This window comes from Dunckerocampus dactyliophorus, chromosome 7, assembly GCF_027744805.1.
Source record: "Dunckerocampus dactyliophorus isolate RoL2022-P2 chromosome 7, RoL_Ddac_1.1, whole genome shotgun sequence".
NCBI classification, from domain to species: Eukaryota; Metazoa; Chordata; class Actinopteri; order Syngnathiformes; family Syngnathidae; genus Dunckerocampus; species Dunckerocampus dactyliophorus.
In genome coordinates this window covers 7802521-7823134 of record NC_072825.1, presented here as the reverse complement: position 1 = coordinate 7823134, position 20614 = coordinate 7802521, and the positions used below count along the sequence as shown (strand labels likewise).

The following is a 20614-nucleotide window of genomic DNA, read 5'->3' as shown; positions in this document are numbered from 1 at the left end:
ATTCTCACTGAAGGCATCAAAACTATGAATGAACATGTGGAAATTATGTACTTAAAACAAAAGTGTGAAATAATTTTAGATGTCTTATATTTTAGGTTCCTCAAAGTAGCTTTTTTGATAGCGCTGCAAACCCTTGATGTTCTTTCAATGAGCTTCACGAGGTAGTCACTTGAAATGATTTTCACTTCACAGGTGTCCATTGTCAGGGTTACTTAGCCGAATTTCTTGCCTTGGTAATGGGTTTGGGACCATGGGGTTGTGTTCATGTGTGAAAACGCATGACAGATGGATATGACATGTTCTCTGAACCTGCTGACTAAAATCTTGACAAGAAAGCCCAAATTTATAACTTTTAAAACTTGCTTATTTTTTGCAGCGTTCAATCACCACCACAACGTAAAAAAAATATGTACAAAAAAATAACTATACAATGTTAAGTTCATGAAGTGGCAAATAAAATCACCGAAATATACGTTGGTGATAACATTCGTAGTGATTAGACACCACGTGATTCTGACATTAATACATAATTAACTTAATGTTTCATTCACGTAAAGTAATTTGGCCCCATAACTATAGCCTAGCTCCTTGCTTTGCAGCTGATGTGTGTTAGAAACAAAACAGAAGGCGTTCAAGACGCTTCCCACGCTTATTAACGCGTGTGATAGGGGTGGTATCTTTGTGTCAGGTTTTTGTGTCCCTTTTCCCCAATATCTAGGATTAAATCATCAAGAAAAGACCAAACGTTAGCCAATATTCATTTTATCATCACAATACCTCAATAATGTAACAATTACAACCAATGGAATTTTCATTCCACCTATGAATAACAATTTCAAAATATACGTAGAATAGAACAGAATAGAACCTTGTAAAGATCTCTGCAGGTTTGGAGAACGTGTCATGTATAGATAGATACTTTATTAATCGCGAAGACATATAATGTAGAGGGAACAGGAAGGTTTTTGCAGAGCAATACTATAACACAGTAGTGTTTTATAGGGGCTGCTGGAATTAATGTCTTGTATAAAAAATTTAAAAAAAATCCCACAAGACTTCTTTGGTCTCTCATAGGGCTTCAGTTAACGATTATTTACTTAGTCGATTAATCCGAAGCTTGTTTCAATTAATCGAGTAATCGGTTAGGCCCCAGATGGACCAAATCAATATGAACCAAACAAAAACAGTTGTTTGATGAAACAATGTTGATCACTGTTTTCCAAAGTCAAAGCCAATGTGTGTGAATCTTGTTTTGCCTAAAACACAAAGATAATAGGTGTGCTTTCATGAAATTAAAAAATATTCACGTTTGAGAGGCTGAAATTTTGATTGTGAGAACACTAGAAAGAAATGCATTCTGAAATACAAAATGCGAGTTGTGGATACCACCATTTTTCATGTATTTTTTTGCTTAAATAAAAAAATGAAAAGTGATAGAATACCAAAATAGTGGTCGATTATGGAAAATGTATTCATTGTTGCAGCTCTAGCTCACGGGATGCCACCTAAACATTTTGGTTTTGACTTTGAAGGTTCCCCTGTACATTCAACAAGAAAAGCATTGCATTCATATATTGTAGAAAGGGATACTAATCAGATTTTAAGATATATAAAAGTTTTCATCAGCAATTAGAGTCTGAGTATCAGAATCTCCCAAATCGCAGTTCTCCAGAGCCAAACAACCCTCCCCGATGTCATCGTCTTCTGTTTCCACTTTGCTGCCGGTCCTCATCGCCCTACGAAGCTGTTTCCAGAACAGGTCTTGGGCCTGCACTGGGTTAAAGCCTTCTGAGCCAGGCCACTGTAGGTATGTCTTCTTCAGCATGACCTTCCTCATGCGGTGGTAGGAGGACATTTGGCGCTCGGTGATGGGCTCCAAGAAGACGAGCAGCAGGACGTCTCGGTGCTCGTCAAAGAGCCGGTAGCTGGCCAGTTGGATTTCCAGGGAACACCACTCACTTTGGAGGAAATTCCTGCTCACTACACAGATGGTTTTGCGACTACCGTACACAGCTGTGACGATATTGTCCACGATGTACCGTCCAGGCTCAAAGTCTCTGTGATGTAGGCAAAGTTTAAAGGATGAGCCATTTCCCTCCAGGTTGGGCAGCAACTGCTCCATGACCCACTGTTCGTCATTGGAGTTATAGGAAATAAATGCGTCATACTTGCAATTCTCTTCCTCCTCTTTGAGTCTACGCCACTGGTCACCAAACCAGGAGCGGAACACGTAGTAGCCGTACTTCATTTTCCAGTAGAGATTGATGTAAAGTAGCGGAAAGGCCGTGAACAGAGCAGTAACGACTGCTGTGCTAAAGAAAAGATACTCCCCGAGGTCGATGAAGCAGACGTCGGTCTCAAAGTTGTAGAAGCTGTGATTCTCACCTTGTTGGCACGGCAGATTATAAACGTATACTACCTGGACATCTGGGTTGTTCAGCGTCCAGTTTTGCAACAGTCTGTTGCTGCAGGTGCAACTGAGAGGAAGGTTGCGCATGTCCAAGTAGCGCAGATTGTAAAGACTCTTCAACACCCGGACGTCAATGCTTTGCATGCCGTTGTGGTTGAGCTGCAGCGTGTTTAACTTGGTGAGATTGCCAAAAACTTTTTTTGAGAAGGTCTGAATGCCAGCATTCTCTAAAATAAGTTTGGACAAATTCCGAAGATTTTTGAAGACTCCTGGTAACAGCGGCATATTCACATCACAACACCTGTCCAGTGTGAGGAACTTCAAACCTGTCAGGTCGTCAAAGGCATCAGGAGAAATGTAAGAAATTTGATTATTGCTGAGATAAAGTGAAGATAGTTTGTGGAGGCCACGGAAGAAAGCGTGCGGCAAATGCGTGAGGCCATAGGGACGCTGGCCACCCAATTTTAAGTCTTTAAGTTGGCTGAGGTTCATAAACGGTGAACTGACGTTTTGTTTGAGGAAGCGAATCTGATTTCTTTCTAAGTCCAACACTGTGAGTGTATCCTGAAATACACAATGGAGAGAAGTCTCAATGTGTTTCAGATTGTTTCCATCTAGATACAATTTCAAGAGGCTTTTGAGTCCTTCAAGTCCGGATACATCAAAATGAGTGATTTTGTTTCCTCCGAGGTCCAAAGTTGTCAGATTGCCAAGACCAAGGAAGGTTCCGTTGAAAATGACTGCTATACGATTGTTGCGTAGGTTGAGGGTTTGCAGAGCAAACAGGCCTTCGAAGGTGTCATTGTACAGGTCTGTTAGGAGGTTGTTGTCCAGACGGAGTGTCTCAAGCCTTCTAAGTCCCTTCAGTGCTTTATGATGGAGAAAAGCAACTGTGTTGATGTTTAATTTTAGGGTTTTGAGATTTGGTGTGTGAAAGAAAGCATCAGCTTGGACCATCAGGATGCGGTTATAGCGGAAGCTTAGCTCTTCCATCTTATAGAAAGGCGCCGCCTTCTTTGTCTTGCAAGAGACAAGGGTTGTCAGGTGGTTATGCTCATAATTAATTCTTTTTAGATGATTCCTACTATTGTGCAGAAAAACAAAACAATTTAAGTTCTTTTTGTTCTGTGAGCTGTTTAGATTATTGTGTGATAGATCCAGAAAGTCAGTGATCTTTGGACAGAGGGACAGTGTGTCTTTTCTTAGGTTACTATTACTAATGCCGTTATCGCCCAGACGCAACTTTTTAATACTTTCCACCTTTCTGCTCAGCAGCCTGCACAGCTCAGTGAGTAGACCTGTATTATTCAGACCTGTGCCAGTAAAGTCCACGTGACAAACATCAATGTTGCTGATGTTCAAGAGTGTTGCGACCTTCACACTTGTTGACTGCAACTTCAGGTACTTGGTTTTTGCCAGGTCCACATCCTGAAAGGCCATTGCGAGGAGTTGGGAATTGTAGGACAGATCCAAAATCTGTACCTGCCCAAGGAAGGAATGGTCACATCCTAACATGGACAGATTGTTTCTACATATGTATAATTTAGCGAGGGATTTAGGGAGCGAAACATTGGAGTGGCATAGAGAGGTCAAGCTGTTAAAACAAAGGTCCAATTCCTGGAGTTTCTTTAAGTTCGACACAGACTCAACAATCCCAGTGAAGTTGGTTAGGAGGTTTTGCCGCAGTATTACAGGGTGGGCCAAAAGGAGTTACCCATCGTTTTTTCTGCACTATTCAAAAATGCTTGCAGACAAACATGACACACATTGAACACAGTTTCCATACTTTATTGTCAACCACCAAAAAGATTTACATCTCAATATGGCCACCCTTTGCCTTTATCATAGCCTGGAGACGACCTGGCACTGCCTGGCATGAGCGCCGCACTATCTCTGCATCAAGTTTTGACCATGATGTCATCAAAGCTTTCTTCAAAGCGGTGACACTGCTGTGATATACTCTTGAGACCTCCCTCTCCAGGATAGACCAGATCGCAAAGTCCATTGGGTTGATGTCCGGACTTGATGGAGGCCACATGTTCTTGTCCCAGAAGCCAGGAAAGTGCTCCTTGCACCAGGTTTGTGTGACATTGGATGTGTGAGCGGGTGCACCATCTTGTGTGAAAATATACTGGTTTCCAAACGCATTGGTACACCATGGCAACACGTTTTCTTCAAGCATTTGAATGTAGACCTGGCTGTTCACTTTCACACCCTCCTGAATGAAGACCAAAGGAGATTTTGAGCCATCAGATGCAACAGCAGCCCACACCATGACTCCAGCTGGCTTCTGACGACGGAAATGAGTTCTGCAGCCTTCTGGTAGGTGCTGTGTACTATGTGCATAAACCCTGTCATTCTGGGAATTGACCACTGCCTGAACGGTGAAGATCTTCTCGTCAGACCAAACCAGGACTTTGTTTGCGGCACTCTGGATCTCCTGCAGCATCATTTTCCCCCTGTGAAGCCGTTTTTTCTTTGAAGCGGCTGAAATTAGTTGTCTGTGTTGCATTTTTAGTGCTTTCAGTCTAAGATCCTGTTTGACAATTCTTCTCAATGAAGTTCTTGAGAGGTTCACTTCCTTTGCTGTTGCCCTCATGCTCCTGCGAGGATTCCTTTGGACTCTCTTCCTCACCATCTCAACAACCCTTTTGCTTCGGACTGAACGTTTTCTTCCAGGGATTGGCTTGCTGGTGGTCTCGCCAGTCTCCTTGTATCGTTTCATGACATTGTAGCCAGTCTTACGACAAACATTCACCTTTTTCATGATTTCCTTTGTTGTCAGTCCAGCCTCCTTCAAGGCCACAATCTGGTCACGCTTACCCTTCGATGCCATACTCGACACTCATTAGGAGTAAACAACTGAACTTTGGTACATCAAAAGCTATACCTTTTGAGAGAAACTATCCAAAATTTTAAGCTTCTAGGACAAAACCTAAGCGAACACGATAGAGATATGCGATGGGTAACTCCTTTTGGCCCACCCTGTAAAGTGTCAAGCTTGAGGAGAGCCGAGAAAATCCCTTCAGGCAACTGCTTTAATTTATTGCCTCTCAGCGAGAGAAACGTGAGATTGTGCAGGCTCTTAAACGGGGAGGAGCTCAGTTGGGATATGTTGTTAAAGGACAAATTGAGACACCTAAGATGACTTAGATTGTGGAAAGCAAATTCGTCGATAGCATTCAAATGGTTATTGTGCAGTTGGAGCCACTGAAGGTTGGTGAAATTAGCAAAGGTCTTGTCTGGAATGTGCTGGATAGGATTATCCACGATGCTAAGATTGAGGATGAACTTTGGGAGGTCGTCCAAAATGGCAGATATGCTTGTGGCCTTTCTGTTCATGCATTTGAAACTCTGTTTCTCTGAGTCCGTCACTTCGATGCAGTTTTTGTAGGTGTACGTTGCGACCATTTGGGCTGCTATGAGAGCCACCGCGAGTGGCAATAACTGGCGGTGTCCACAAGACATGGCTTCTTGTTCTTGTGCTCGCAGTCTCCTGGCAGTGTCTGGAACAGTTGGACTCCTCTAGACGTTAATTTTGGATGTTCATCGAGGTGAATCTGACAGGATAATAGAAACAAGTTAGATATGGACGATACCAAATACTTTTTTTCATACTGATATTTGTAAGGAAACTTCAAATATTGAAGCATTTTAAAGACATACAGTCATATTTTTTCCATGACTGTATGTCTGACACCACCCTTGCTTCTTCAGTTTCTTGTTCATTTAAATGCCTGATACAATTAAAGGTACCTTTGTTTGGACAAATATAACGATGACAACAAAAATAGCTCATAAGAGTTCTTTTTTTTGGCAGTGCAATGCTATAGCTCTTCATGTAAGAACTTATGTGATTTTGGTCAAGAAAACCATGGAAATTGCTAGATATTAAACTAATATGAGCTATATTTGTTATCATTATATTTGTACCTTTAGTTGTACCAGGCATTAAAATGGATCAATAATCTGAGGAAACAAGAGTGGTCTAATTATTTCTATGACTGTATAATGAGTACATATAATTAATTAGTAATACCGTATTGCTGCAAATAGAAGATGGCCCTGAATGGTGTGCCTGATTGATTAATAAATACCTTATATTATTTTACTCTGACCCAATGAAAATTCACAAGGTGAAGCTAAGCTATTCATAAAACATCTGCTGACATTTCATGGAAGCTCCCCATTGTATTTAGATGTTTATGTATGGTTAAAGGGAAACAAATTTACATTTGGTGTTGGGCCGCTACCAACTTGGGATGGAACTTCTTTGGAACCACCTTGGAGGGATGATGATGTTCTTCCCCTGTCTGTCGCTCACAATGGAGATCCTGCAAAAGACCATTGCAACTATACTGTATAAGACTTGATTGAGCCAAGCCCCCATGAAGTACACCTGAACTCTCAAGACATTAATATTCGTTATACATGGTCAACATTCATTAGTTTTGTGGAAACTATATATTATACAGCGGAACCATGGTTAGCGTCATTAATTGGTTCCAGAAGGTCTGACTCTAACCAAAACATACACCAAATCAGTTTATTCTATAAAAAGTCATGTAAATCCAATTAATTATTAATCTATTCCAGAAAGCCGAAAATGTCAACACAAAACACATTTTTAGAGTTTACAATTCAAGTTTCACATGCAGACAACAGTATAAATGATCAGTGAAAGAAATAAGTCACTATTTCTACCTTCATTGAAAATGTGATCGTTTGCAAAGACACTATGTGGCAGTGAGATCAATACAGACACCACCTTTGTGTTTTGCCATGAGTTATTTCTTGAATCCAATAATGTTTCTCACCATATGTCTCAGCTTTTCTTTTGATCACGGCTGCAAAATAACCTAAAATGGAGCCAACAAAAGTTTCAGGTGCCAACATTTCATAAAGAGAGTGAGAAACACGATTGAATTTATGAAATAACTCATAGCAAAACATGAAGGTGGTGTCTGTATTGTGTCTTTGCACACAATCACATCTTTAATGGTAATGGAAATGGTTTAATTTATTTGAACATGCATACAAGTTGGAATACATCACATAAGGTAATGAAGTTAAAAGTAAGCTTAACTGTTCTTTTATCCATTACCATCATCAGGTTTATGCATTTTGAATTGTTTGATGCATGTAAAACTATAAAAACGTGTTTTGTGTTAACATTTTTGAGACTAATCTACACAGAGTCAACCGCTGAAGACATCATAGACTGGCGACAGAGCTGACATCCGCTTCCCGTTTCCATGTATTGCTAAGAAGGATGAATCTTTGTCAGTCTCTACTCCAGGGGTCACCAACGTTTTTCCTTGTGAGAGCTACTTTTACAAAATGAAAATGGCCAAGAGCTACTCACTTTTGTAACATTTATTTTCAGAGCTTATTTTAAACCCAAACAAAGCGAATATGCTTGTTTTACCAGAACATAAACAAAATGCTGGTGTCCACAACTCACATTTTGTATTTCAGAATGCATTTCTTTCTACTGTTCTTTCATTATTAACTGAAAACCTGAATGAAAAGCAGGCTTGCGGGCACCTCATGTGGTCGTGGGGGGCTACCTGGTGCCCACGGGCACCACGTTGGTGACCCCTGCTCTAATCCAATCGTTTGTGGTCGGGATAGGTCTTCCTGTCCTGCATGGTGATGTGGTCTTTAATATTTATCCAGATACTTGATATCTTTGACAAAAAGCACCCTGGCCTCTTTTGGTCTTCCATTTAGCTTGATGTAGATTTTGCAGTTGACGCTCCAAGTACCTTGAATCTTATCAATCTTTCCCTGCTTCCTCAAGTTGCGTGCTTTCTTGGCGATGTCAGGGTTGCATTTTGTCAGATGCCCATTAATGTAGACATACAGTATGTACCTTTCAGCTTTTTTCCGTGTTTCAGCAGTGCGGTTTAGAATTTTCTGTTGGTAAACCTGACTATGATGACGGGTGTGGCATTGTTTCTGCCATACAGTGGAATGCATGTATCGACGGTGCCGATATCTACAGTACTTCCACCTCATTTGATTGAAGAAAACTGACAATTTGTTGCTCTGTTGAAGCAACATCCATTTCATCGGGTATATAGTGGTTTATATAGTTGGTATTATAGTAGTAATTCATTATTTATTCTCATGGTTTTATTATTTTACTTATTTTTTTATTGTTTAAATTACCATTTTCACATATTTTAAATTATTTTGTCCTCTTGTTTTTTGGTTGCTGTATATTAGCTTGGCTATATTGTAAATCAACCCGCTACCTCAGTATACTCCAGGGTTTAAAATTAATAAATAAATTACTCAGACGTCTTCTATTCTTTACGCTACGATTTGAAATACACTACTTTTTAAACTTCAGCAGACACATTAGGTGTATTTGCGCATATATCGGGTCAGTATCTCCAATACCTGCCTGAATTTTACTTAGTATTGGATTGGAAACAAACTCAGTAGTATCGCATATCACTACTGCCTGATTTCGATTTCGTTTCCAATCCGGTACTGAGTAAAATTCAGGCTGGTATCGGTGATACCAGCGTGATACAGATACTTTGTGCACATTATGTAGCCAACCTAATACACAATAACAGAAGAAACAGGACAAAATCATATGAAATATGTGAAAATGGTATTTAAAATTATAAAAAAAAGTGAAGTGAAATTATAGAACCATTAAAATAAATGAGTAATTATTAAGAACTAACATAAGAATGAAAACTATTCACAATTGACACATGGTTCTGTTTTAGACAAACCTCAATTGACTGAAGTATCAAAAGTATTGATATTTTGATTTGAGAATGCATTTTAGAGCATGAGGAGCTGGTATCAGAAGTATCGATATTTCAGTATCGAGTTGCACATCACTACACCGAAGACCGTTTTGTCACAGAAAAAAAGCAGGTTTCACTGCACATATTTAAATAAAGCCAACTATTCATTAGACAGTTACAGACATGGAAGCTGGAAGGCGGTCATTTAGTATTTCTTCAGCGTAGGCTATACGCTAACCTAGCATATGAATGTAAAGTTAGCACTTTAGCTCACATAGCAATGCTTTAATACAGTATGATACGGGAACATTAAATATGACATATTGAAAGCAAATAAGCAAAATTACACTTGACAGAAAATAGACTCTCTCAAATCTCAAGTTATATCTTCAGCCTTGATGCTAACCTTTCAAAAACCATATTGATACATTTTGGAAGCATTACCTTACATTACCAGAACCAAAGTCCACAGTTTGGAGCCTTTTCTGGTCAGACAATCCAGCAACGTGACATCAGTTCATTTCCTTATTGCTGTAGTCTTCATTTCCCTTTTCTTCATTTTATGTTCATGATAGCCCACCTTTTGTCACACTTCACTGCAAGTTATCAAATGTGACAAAACATACACTTCAATACACTGTATGTATCAGTACCACTGTATACTTTATGCACTTATTTTCCCACAGTGCATATTATTATAACACCTACACAGAACGTCATGATTCTCATAACGTTTACTAAAAAATAATTGGCAATGACTCAACAAGTTTTATTGCGACACAAGCAGGCTTTCCCCACACCCTCTTCATATTGTTGCATGAACAGGACAAAAACAAGATTAAATCAGATATTCTTTTACTTACCCGTTTCAATAATCGTGCCTCGCCTCCTCAAGAGTTTTCTCTTGTAAATCAAAAGAGGAAGACAACCCTTGCTTTTCCTTTCATATCCACTCGCAAATATAAAAAAACAGCTTACGTCAAAACAGCCAACATATCAAAAGAGCACTATTGAATTGCAGGTCAACATATACATGCACAGTTACGGGCGCCACACACGGGAGGCGACATCGCCTCGACTCCATTCATTTTCAATGGAACCTGCGCGATTGGCGATTATCGCGTGTCACCGTCCAGCCAAGCAATAAGCGAAATTCTGCGTGGGAAAGTTTGTGTTCGTGCGTGTCTTGCGACGCGATCCCAGAAAGTTGACAATGTTTCAACTTTTTTCAACGACTCGCTGTCGCCCACACAAGTATCAATCAGCGGGAGTTTCATTGATCCACCAATGAGCGGACAGGATGCCAATCATTACGCTATACTTGCCGTGCCAGATTTCCCGGAGCTATTTGACATTTCTAAGACAATAATATTGATATATAAAGAAAAAAGCAGCCGCTTGGGAACTCGTTGGCGACAGAGTAAGCATATCTGGTAAGTTTGTATCATTTTTACACGGGCATACCCCGAAATTCCCTCCACATTTGACAGCCAATCAAACGGAGACTCGTACAATTCGCTCTGGACTGAATGCGTCGCTCACCTGTGTAGCTGGTCAAGATCGCTTGTCGCCTCGCGTGTGCATGGTTGCGTGCGTTGGCGATAAATTTCGCCAATCGTGGTCGCGGCCAAAACTCCCGCTGATCGTCGTCTGGGCGACATTTATGAAAAGTTGAAAATGTTTCAACTTTTTGGGATTGCGTCGCAAGCCAGCGTGTGCACGATAACACGCACGAATTTCGCGTGTCGCTTGGCTGGACGGTGACACGCGATAATCGCCTTATCGCGCAGGTTCCATTGAAAATGAATGGAGTCGAGGCGATGTCGCCTCCCGTGTGTGGCGCCCATAAACTTTGTAGAGACATGAAGTCACGCCACACATTTTTGGATAATATTTATTGGAAGGGTACATGTATGCAGGTGTGATCAGATGCAAATAAATAATAGGTTTAAATGCAACACAGTGCTTAATTACAGTTGCAGGCAATGCCAGTATTTGTAGAAATTCTACCATTCCCACCTTTCCATGTTGCATTAACACTATTTTGTCACACCGAGTCGCTGTTGAGCTTGTTATGAAACACATTTGCTCCAGGTGCTCCTTTCACCCTTATTAGAGATCCTGGTAACATTTTGTGCCATTAATTTTTAATTATTATTTTCAATCCATTTTGGCTGTGCCGAATGAATATACGTCAAAGTTGCCAGAGGATATTCATTTTTTTATATTTACAAACGTTTTAGAATTGTCATTTATGTTCCTTAAATTAGCCTAAAATGGCCAGACAGAAAAAAAATGCTATTTTTGATCTCACATTTATCTTAACATAAAAATTGAAATCTCTAGTCTTAAGATTTCCATGGACTTTGGACTAATGACTTTAAATGTTTACGTTTTATATTTGTACACCGAACTGCAGAATGGTGTGTCTTTTAAAGTATGTTTTAGCTTTGTTTTAAAAATGTTGGCATTATGTAAATATATTTGCCTTTTTGAATGGTTAAAAACTCCAAAAATATGATTAATAGTGGCATATTTCAGGCAGCAGTTTTTTTAAAAGATCGATTCGTTTCATAGCTGACATATTTTTGTCACTAGGATCAAATGTGTGAATGAATTTGAAGCACCTTTTGAGTTACAGCTTCAGTAGAAAAACAATACTCTGAAATTATGTCCAATATGTAAAAACTAAATTCATGTTTTAGTTAGAGTCAATTACTTGTGCTCCTCTTATTCTCGCATCTGTTGCTCTCGTGCCATTTGACACAATCCACACTGGGGCAGGCACGCCATAACCATCCAGTCGCCACACACTGATCCCTATGTGGGGGTGAAGACATGCAGACAATCAACGTTTAGCTTTTTTAAAAAAAATATTACAGCCATCTAGACACCCATATAATCACCTTTACATTTGTATTACCTAATATCGTAGGTATAAACAAAGAAAATAAGACATTAGACATAAATAAGACTCACACGTTAGCAGTTCCTTGTGTTTCTTCTGGACAGCGTATTTCCTGCTGTGGCTATTTTCTCATCAGTGTATTGTAATGGCGGCTTTAAATGGCTTTACACTCATATTACCCAAAATAGTAGACATAAGAGTAATAAGCAATTTAAGACATAAATAAAACTTCTACTCGTGTTCCTTGGGGGACCTTTGTGCCAGGCGGACAGGCATTGTAGATTGCCAGTTGAGTTTTAGCTTGTCGTGGGTTATGGCCCCAACAGAAGCCTGTCTTATTATTGTTATTATTATTATTAGGATGATTATGTTACTATTGTGTGAGATAATTTAAACCTGCAATAACTGCCTGTTCTGGCGATCACTTCTCACGTTCTGGCGACCTAGTGGCCAATGTGGAATACTACATCCACAAGTAGAATTTTTTCTTCTGCCTTGTATTTGTATTTTACTTCATTTAGTTAGTTCATTTAACCATTTTTATGCTTGAAAATACAAGAATACGTACAACTTGCTTAAATATGCATGTTTTTGCTAATAACAGGCCGTATTCAACCACAAAACAGCGATCATTTATTTATTTTTTTTTAATGCGATACAGTGAGGGAGCGATACTCAAAACACGTCATAGTGAGGGACGACTGTATCCATATTCGTGTGAACATGGCCGAAGTTTGATTATTTTGTTTTTCTTCAGCGAATAGGCTAACCTAGCATGATGTTACTGTTAAAATGTGAGTGTAATGTTAGCTATGCTAGTGTTGCTAACATTTGTGTTTTCCTGTCGCACTCCTTAAAGGGATAGTTCTGATTTTTTTATATGAAACTGTTTAACATCCTCATCAGCAGTGTAGTCCAGCAAAAGCGACTTACCCCCCACTTGGTCTCCTAAGTCCAGTTCTGGTTGGACCCTCACCCCTAACCCTAACCTCCAAACCCTAACCCTGACCCTAAAAGCACTTTTAAACTGTCCAAATTTCAGACTCAAGACTAGATTTTGGACAACACACTTCCAATACATTATCGTGAGACCTCTGAGACTTGCTTAAAACTGTTGAAAAATAGCGTAAAATGTGATCTTTAAAAGATTTCAAAGGCTACAAAACCAATTTCCACATCGAGGCGAGAGAAGTTAGTGTCAGGAGTTCACTTCACACAACATTACACCCCACATCTGTTACGAGGTCCAGTATTACATCAAAAGGTGTCAAATTGACTTGATTAAGAGCAGATTGTACCTCACACCACTTACTTCAATGCGGTATTTGCTCCGCATACTGGTCCTTAAAGCGATCAGTGCTCCAGGGAGGAAGGGCAGGCAGCAGCTTTCCCCGTTGTCCTGGGCCACCTTACAGCCCAAGATGCACGGCACAAAGGTACCACACAGACCTGCAGGTAAAACAGAGAAGGAGGCCGTCATGCGAAAGCATCGCTGTCGAACACTTTGGAGATGTTGTTTGGTTTTGACACGTACAAATGCCGCAATCGTCACAGCAGCCGCACACGTTTGTACTCCAGTCGGACACACCAGAGGACACGCTGTACTGTTTGACGGTCACGTGAGACTGAGAGGTCACCACATTAGGCTGGAAGGCCATGGCTGCAAGCAGGAAGAGGGAGCACCAAGAGTTTGAGCAAAGGAGTTCACCTGAGCATGAGCTTATGAGGTTTGCCTCACCTGCCTGATGAGACGGGTCTGGAAGCGGTCTAAAACACCCCTCAGGTGGGCTCTTATACGCCCGTGTGACATCACCGCGGAGCACACTGCATGGACGCACCTGGAATGTTTGATTTTGAGGCGTACCACACCATTCAAAAGGGTGCACGCTTGCAATAACCGACAAAGAAAGTAGGAATGTAATGCTGTTTTTTATCTCAGCAATAGAAATGGATCAGGTGTGTCAACAGGTGTGGTGTGTACACACCATGTAGAAATAGCCCAAAGATGGAATATGATCCATGACCCTCTGGTATTGGATCTCATTAGATTATGCAGGTGTAGCTAGTGTTTATCCATATCAGTAGTAGCACATGTGAGGAGTGTACTACAACTCACGTGTATGCGCAGAGCATGTGGCGTGACACCTTCGAGTGCGTCAAGACCTTAATATCTCGCTACAGACGTTGCTGCACAGAAGTGAGTACACCCCTCACATTTCAGCAAGCATTTTTATCACAGTCTACACTCATAGGCAAAAGTTTGGACACACCTTAATTATAGCATTGAGTAACTACATGTAAACATTTGACAGGGCGTGTATTGTATCTTCGTAAGGGACAATACTATAGAAAGTAAACCTGGATTAACTTTAGTGCAGTGATTCTCAACTAGTGAGAATCCGTTTTCTTTGGGTCGCGGGTCCTAATCTTGCACTTTTATTCTGAAAGGGATTACTTTTGCAGCCGTGTGTTATCAATGCTGTGCGGTGCTATTTGAAACTCACTGTCATAGAAGGAGACCAACAATGTTTGCTAGTAGTCTCTTGCCATTGAGATGTTGAATGTGCCATCCTGTCTCTTGTTGAGCCTGAGAAAGTGTTTCGCTACATGTATTTTATGCTTATTATATTGTAAACCCCTGATCAGAATTTTGATACAAAATTGCAAGAATTACAATTACAAATCTACATGAGGAGGTTGCCTACAGCCACAGCTGCTAATAACAATATTTTTTGACCCGGTGCTAACTAGCGACCCAGGTGGTTATTTGCTTTTGCAGAACATGCACCTGGCGACTGGCAGTTAATTGAATGGTAACTGTTAAATGTACAAAGGCATTGGTATTTACTGCTAGATTGCTTCGAAGTACACTGAGAAATACAAATGAAAATACTTCAAGATGGTGTTTTGCACCTCCACAGATACAAGCCGTTTCTATCGCACATTTAAGTACAAACAACTCGACTGAAGCAGAAGTTGGAGAAACATCTGCGCTATTGCACAAGAATAGACTTTACCAGAAGACCCTCTGGCGGGACAAAAAAGTCACCACAAGGCGATTCAGTTCCTCACACTTTGACAGAATACATGTTTGTGAAGAAGAAAAAAATAAACTTAAAAAAAAATTGATCTTTCGTGTCTGATATGTGGAAGTATGAGGGGGAAAAAAACATCTTCATGACTCATCACTGCCCTGAAACTGTAAAGCAGTGCCTTAGTGAACTGGGGCTGTTGAGTCAGCATATCTTTGTCTGTGGTCGACAAGCAGCACTTGTTCACACATTGCTGTTTTTTTTGTTGTTGTTTTTTTAATTTTGCTCTAAAGCCTTGGCGTAGAGAAATCCAGGTATTTTTTTATTTTTTTATTATACAGTCGTCCCTCGCTACAGTTCGAACATCTCACCCTCACTCTATCGCCTTTTTTCAAAAGTTAATTAATTAATAAATGATTGCTGTTTTGTGTTTGACTTTGGCCTATTATTAGTAAAAAAGTATTGAAATATAAGTTATATGTTGTATTCTGGTCACTAGGCATCAGTAATGTTACACTGATGAGACATGACATTATATTACATTACTTTCACACTGCAAGGAGTCAGCTATGGCATGTCCGACATGATAGAGTGTGTGGAAGTGGTAAGTTTTTGGCTTCATACTTGGTCCTTCTTCCCCACTCAGGTTGAAACAATTTCTTAAGTTCAGAATATTGACTATAGGAGTGTTATTTCATCTCTACAGAGCTCTAATAATGTTAAAAACAGTATTTAGAAAGTCCTAAGCAGGTTTCCAATGCTCTAACTACGAAAATATTTCCTTTATTAATATTGAATCCTACTTTGCAGAAATTCACTTGTCGCGGTTGGGCCTGGAACCAATTAAGCGCGATAAACGAGGGAAAACTCTTTACAGACATGACGGTAAATGACATTTATGGCCCCCCCATGAGTTGTGGCAAAATACATTGGAAGACATGCTAGCATACAGAACATGTAATTCAGATATCGTGAAAGTTTTATAGTCATTAAACAAGTTGTCAAAGATTTTTGGACAATAACTCGCTTTACTTGATGGCCGGCATGCTTTTCAACCAATATTGCTCGATTTTTACACACATGTGCTTGTAAGCCGCCTTAAGGTGTGTACCAAATTTTGTGTGAGAAATTTCAAGTCAATCCCATTTATGGGATTTATGAACAGAGCCACCATATGGTGTATTTGCCAGAAAATGGCGCATTTTTTGACACATGTTCACCCTTTTGTGGGCAGGGGTTCTGGAGTAGAAGAGGTAGCTTACACAAACAAATACTGGACATCCATGGGGTGTCCAAAGTTTTAGATTTTTGACCGTGTGCCATGAAAGCATTCACATACTGATTACCCCCAACGGATGTCAACTATTCATTTCCCTCATGTGTTCTGCAGAATTCTATTTATTCTGCATTACTTGTGCTTGCATCCTGTCTTCTTCACAGCTTTTCAGAAGGTAAGTAAGTCTTCCTGCCAATGCGCGATGACATGGTGTATAGTTTCATGTATTGTTATTTTACATGATTTCTTAAAGCTGCGTTGTGGAGACCAAACGTCATTTTACAGCTCAATTTGATTACATTTGGCATTTCAGGTTAAATCCAACTGATTGTGTTCCTCTTCAAAATGATCATCCTTAGTATAGCATTTAAAAAAAAATTTTTTTTGCACACATACATCAGTCACACACTGTCCGTCTGAGCTAAAGAGGGTTTTCACGTCGGCTGCAGCACTTTTGCCAAGCGTGGTGTCACAATTTCCTCAAGACACTCATCCATTCCTACGGCGGCTATGTTTGCATCTGTGCTAAATACATGTGAAGATTCGGTTCCCGAAATGGAAACTTCTTCTTTTGTCTGAGACGTGCACGTTAAAAAAGAGTTGTGTTGTTTTCGCTTCATATGTCGATGCTCCGCAGATTGCAGCTTGTTCTGCTGCCTTCTTGTTTGCCACAAGCATGGATGAATTCATGTCAACCACAGAAGACTACTGGGTGAGTGGCTTTTGCACACATGCAAATAACAAAATGCTATAAAAATTGGTGATTGAAAGTCTGTGCAAAGTTTTTTCCCCGTAAATGATGACAAGGCTAGAAATCCAATTTTGCATCATGTGCATGTCATAATACACTACAAATACATTTAACAATATTTTTTCTCAATACCCCATAAAGATGAATTTCATATGCACAAATTTAGTATTAAAGATGTTTCTTTTAGGAATTTTAAAGATTTTATGAAAACAAAAACTGAAATAATAAAAAAAAAATTTTTTACATAGACTAAAATTTGTATATTCAATTAAATGTCAAATATAATGCTGTTCAAATTTAACCTAGAGCCGATGATTTGTCTTTATCCGCTTTAAAATGTCTGTATGTTTTGAGGTTTTTTAAAAGGAATTTTAAAGATTTATTAAAAACAAAAATATTTGTTTTATATAGAGTAAAATTTGTATGTTAAATTAAATGTCTAACATAATGCTGTTTTAATTTAACCTAGCTCCGATGATTTGTCTTTAGCCACTTTAAAATGCCTGTATGTTTTTTTTCTTTTAGGAATTTTCACAGGTTTAAATGTAATTACAACAATAAATTCAGTTGAATCATAATTTAATGCCATTAAATTCAGTTTGTTTTGATCATCTTTAAAATGCCTGTGCACCTAAAATTAGTATTTTACATTAAATCTCAACTCAAGTTTAATTTCTTATAGCCTTAGACAAATTTTCTTTCTTGGTCATTTCATACATTAGTGCCGCCACTTGTTGCCAGGCGGAGTTAAAGGGGCTCAATCGTAACTGCCCAGTGAAAATAGTTGACGTGTGACAGCCACACCCACTATGTTGAACCTCGAAAAGAACATTTTCGGGATAAGTACCCCTCATAAAAATAAACAAAAACCAGAGCTACTCCATATATTCTGAACGCTATGTATTTGAATCATCCTCCTGACTGTCTTGTGTATCCTCCCTGTCTGCCAGTTTTTCGACTACGACAATTACACCATGTCCCCCGAAACCAGCAAGACGTATGCAGCCCCCTGCCCCCATGAGGACGTATATACATTTGCACAGAGATACCTGCCTGTCGTCTACAGCCTCGTCTTCTTCCTTGCCGTGGTGGGCAATGCGCTGGTACTGTGCGTGATCCGACGCTACCGAATCTCCCGCGGCGGCGCCTGCTCCTTCACTCTGACCGACACCTTCCTCCTCCACCTGGCCATCTCCGACTTGCTGCTGGCTTTCACCCTGCCACTGTTTGCAGTGCAATGGGCTCACCAGTGGGTGTTCGGCGAGGTCGCCTGCAAGATCTCAGGGGCTCTTTTCTCCCTCAACCGCTACAGCGGCATTCTCTTCCTGGCGTGCATCAGCTTCGACCGCTACCTGGCCATCGTTCACGCAGTCAGCTCTGGCTGGAAGCGTAGCACCTGCCAGGCCCAGATCGCCTGCGGCCTCATCTGGGTGGGCTGCCTGGCCCTCGGTGGCATTGACATAGCCTTTAAACAGGTGGGGGAAGTGGACATCATGGGCCAGCGGGGGCCGCTCCTGTGCCAGGTTTGGTTTACAGAGAACCCAATTCAGTGGCAGGTGAGCCTCCAGCTGGTCAGCGTGAGTCTGGGCTTCGGGCTCCCGCTCCTGATCATGCTTTACTGCTATATCCGGATCTTCCGGTCACTGTGCAACGCCACCCGTCGACAAAAGCGCAAGTCCCTGCGCCTCATAGTCTCTCTGGTGTCCGTCTTTGTGCTTTGCTGGGCCCCCTACAACTGCTTCCAACTAGCCGACAGTCTGCAGAGGCTGGGCACAGTGGCCGGAGGATGCCAGTTTGGTCGCATTGTGGACATCGGCACCATGGTCACCGAGAGTGTGGGGCTGTCGCACTGCGCCCTGAACCCCCTGCTGTACGGCTTCGTAGGAGTCAAGTTCCGTAGGGAGATGGCTCGGATGTGCAAAGGGCTGCTGGGAGCGAGAGGCTGGCTGGGCATGGAGGAATGGAAGGACAGGAGGCGGAAAACCGCAAGCTCCTACAGCTCTGCCGAGAGCGAAAACACCTCATACTCTGTCATGGGGTGATGAGGGTTTAGAGCAGGGGTCTCCAACAGGTAGCTCTCCAACCATTCTTGACAAGGGTCAAAGAATCATGCACCTTTTCCACTGCACAATGCGGTCTCTTAGTCTCAGTGCCACCTTAGCTGGCTGCATTCACACTTGGTTTGAACTCAAGCAAACCGCACAAGAGTTCACTTGAAAATCGACCAAGACCCATCTTTCAGTCTCCTTCACCTCTTTCAACCGTCTCCTCTACAGTCGTCCCTTATTTATCACGGTTAATTGGTTCCAGACTCGACCACGATAAGTGAATTTCCGCAAAGTCGGATTTGATAATAATAAACAAAACATTTTTGTAGTCAGAGCATAGAAAACGACAGCCGCCGCTAGCATAGCATGCTACCGAACTAACCGGTTAGCCTCACTAACTTACTTATTCTAAACTTAAAGTGTTTCAAACAGAGTGAGAAAGAAAGATAAAGTATGAATCCAAAAACTTACCACTTCCACACAGAATCGGAGGAGAATTTTTATTTTCTTTTATCATGTAGCCTTTGGTTAAGAACCACATTTTTATTCAAAAGGAGACTGAGTGCAGCAAGAAAACAGCAAAGTGGAGACTGTGGAGTGTAATTTTCTTGTTATTCCTAGCCGTGTTACTTCAGATCTACTCTATCAATGGACGACCAGGCGTGGTTTAAAACACCTCCGCAACCTTGCAACCCCAACTGATGGGGATAAGGCCTCATGGTACCTTCTTTTGCCAGTGGAAAACCATCAACAACGAGTAGGCACTATGCTGTGGAAAGGATGCAATATGTGCATATAACCATATAACCATGGTGTTGTTTAGACACTCAAAGGTTGGAGACCCCTGGAAAAGCAAACGCAGATGCTCCGAATTTACGTCAGGAAGATGCTCTCTGCAATGTTTTTGGTTGTATTTTTTGTCACGTTCTTTGCCATACCTCTGCTTCATGCATGTTTCTGTTCCAAATAGTGGAGATTAAATCGAGCAGTCTACACAGCCAACATTTTGGTGCTATTTTAGACATTTCTTCCCATTTAAAGCTTGTAAAATGTTCAGAAAAGTCTTGTGCTCCAAAAATACATTCATGTGTCTCATTTACGAATTTAAGATTTGTATTATAAATATTTTTGCAATAAAGCAAACTGTTGTTTCTGAATATTTATTGTGATCTACTTTCATCCAGCAATCCATACTGCTTTTTGTATTTTATCATTTCTACCACTATATTGTGTCAAAATTGTGACATAAAATTGCTAAAACATGGACTAATTGACTTAATTATATTACTCTCTTTTGATTAATTTGGGATCGAGACCTAGCGGACATTTTATGCAACAAATATTTTGCTATGTATGTTATATTTTACATTTGTTTTCTTCTATTTTTTTCTGGTCTATATACGTATGTATTGTACA

General features: G+C 40.5%; 3 protein-coding genes across 4 annotated transcripts; 1 reads left to right on the top strand and 2 right to left on the bottom strand.

The window, feature by feature from the left end:
• Positions 1–856: 856 nt before the first annotated feature.
• tlr21 (toll-like receptor 21) lies at positions 857–10534 on the bottom strand. Its single transcript, XM_054782522.1, has 5 exons — positions 10047–10534; positions 9628–9779; positions 6644–6744; positions 5397–5970; positions 857–4097 (listed from the first exon to the last, which is right to left on the bottom strand). The coding sequence occupies exons 4-5, from the start codon at positions 5876–5878 to the stop codon at positions 1601–1603; spliced, it is 2979 nt and encodes a 992-aa protein (XP_054638497.1). The 5' UTR covers positions 5879–5970; positions 6644–6744; positions 9628–9779; positions 10047–10534; the 3' UTR covers positions 857–1600.
• Positions 10492–20562, top strand: cxcr3.2 (chemokine (C-X-C motif) receptor 3, tandem duplicate 2). Of its 2 annotated transcripts, none has more exons than XM_054782520.1 (3): positions 10492–10616; positions 17037–17111; positions 18101–20562. In XM_054782520.1, the coding sequence occupies exons 2-3, from the start codon at positions 17076–17078 to the stop codon at positions 19190–19192; spliced, it is 1128 nt and encodes a 375-aa protein (XP_054638495.1). In that variant the 5' UTR covers positions 10492–10616; positions 17037–17075; the 3' UTR covers positions 19193–20562. The 2 variants fall into 2 exon arrangements, with proteins under 2 accessions (XP_054638495.1, XP_054638494.1); XM_054782519.1 differs by lacking the exon at positions 10492–10616 and adding an exon at positions 15838–16008.
• cnfn (cornifelin) lies at positions 11395–13828 on the bottom strand. Its single transcript, XM_054782521.1, has 3 exons — positions 13626–13828; positions 13404–13540; positions 11395–12003 (listed from the first exon to the last, which is right to left on the bottom strand). Exons 1-3 carry the CDS (start codon positions 13747–13749, stop codon positions 11914–11916), a joined length of 351 nt encoding a protein of 116 aa, XP_054638496.1. The 5' UTR covers positions 13750–13828; the 3' UTR covers positions 11395–11913.
• Positions 20563–20614: the final 52 nt, after the last annotated feature.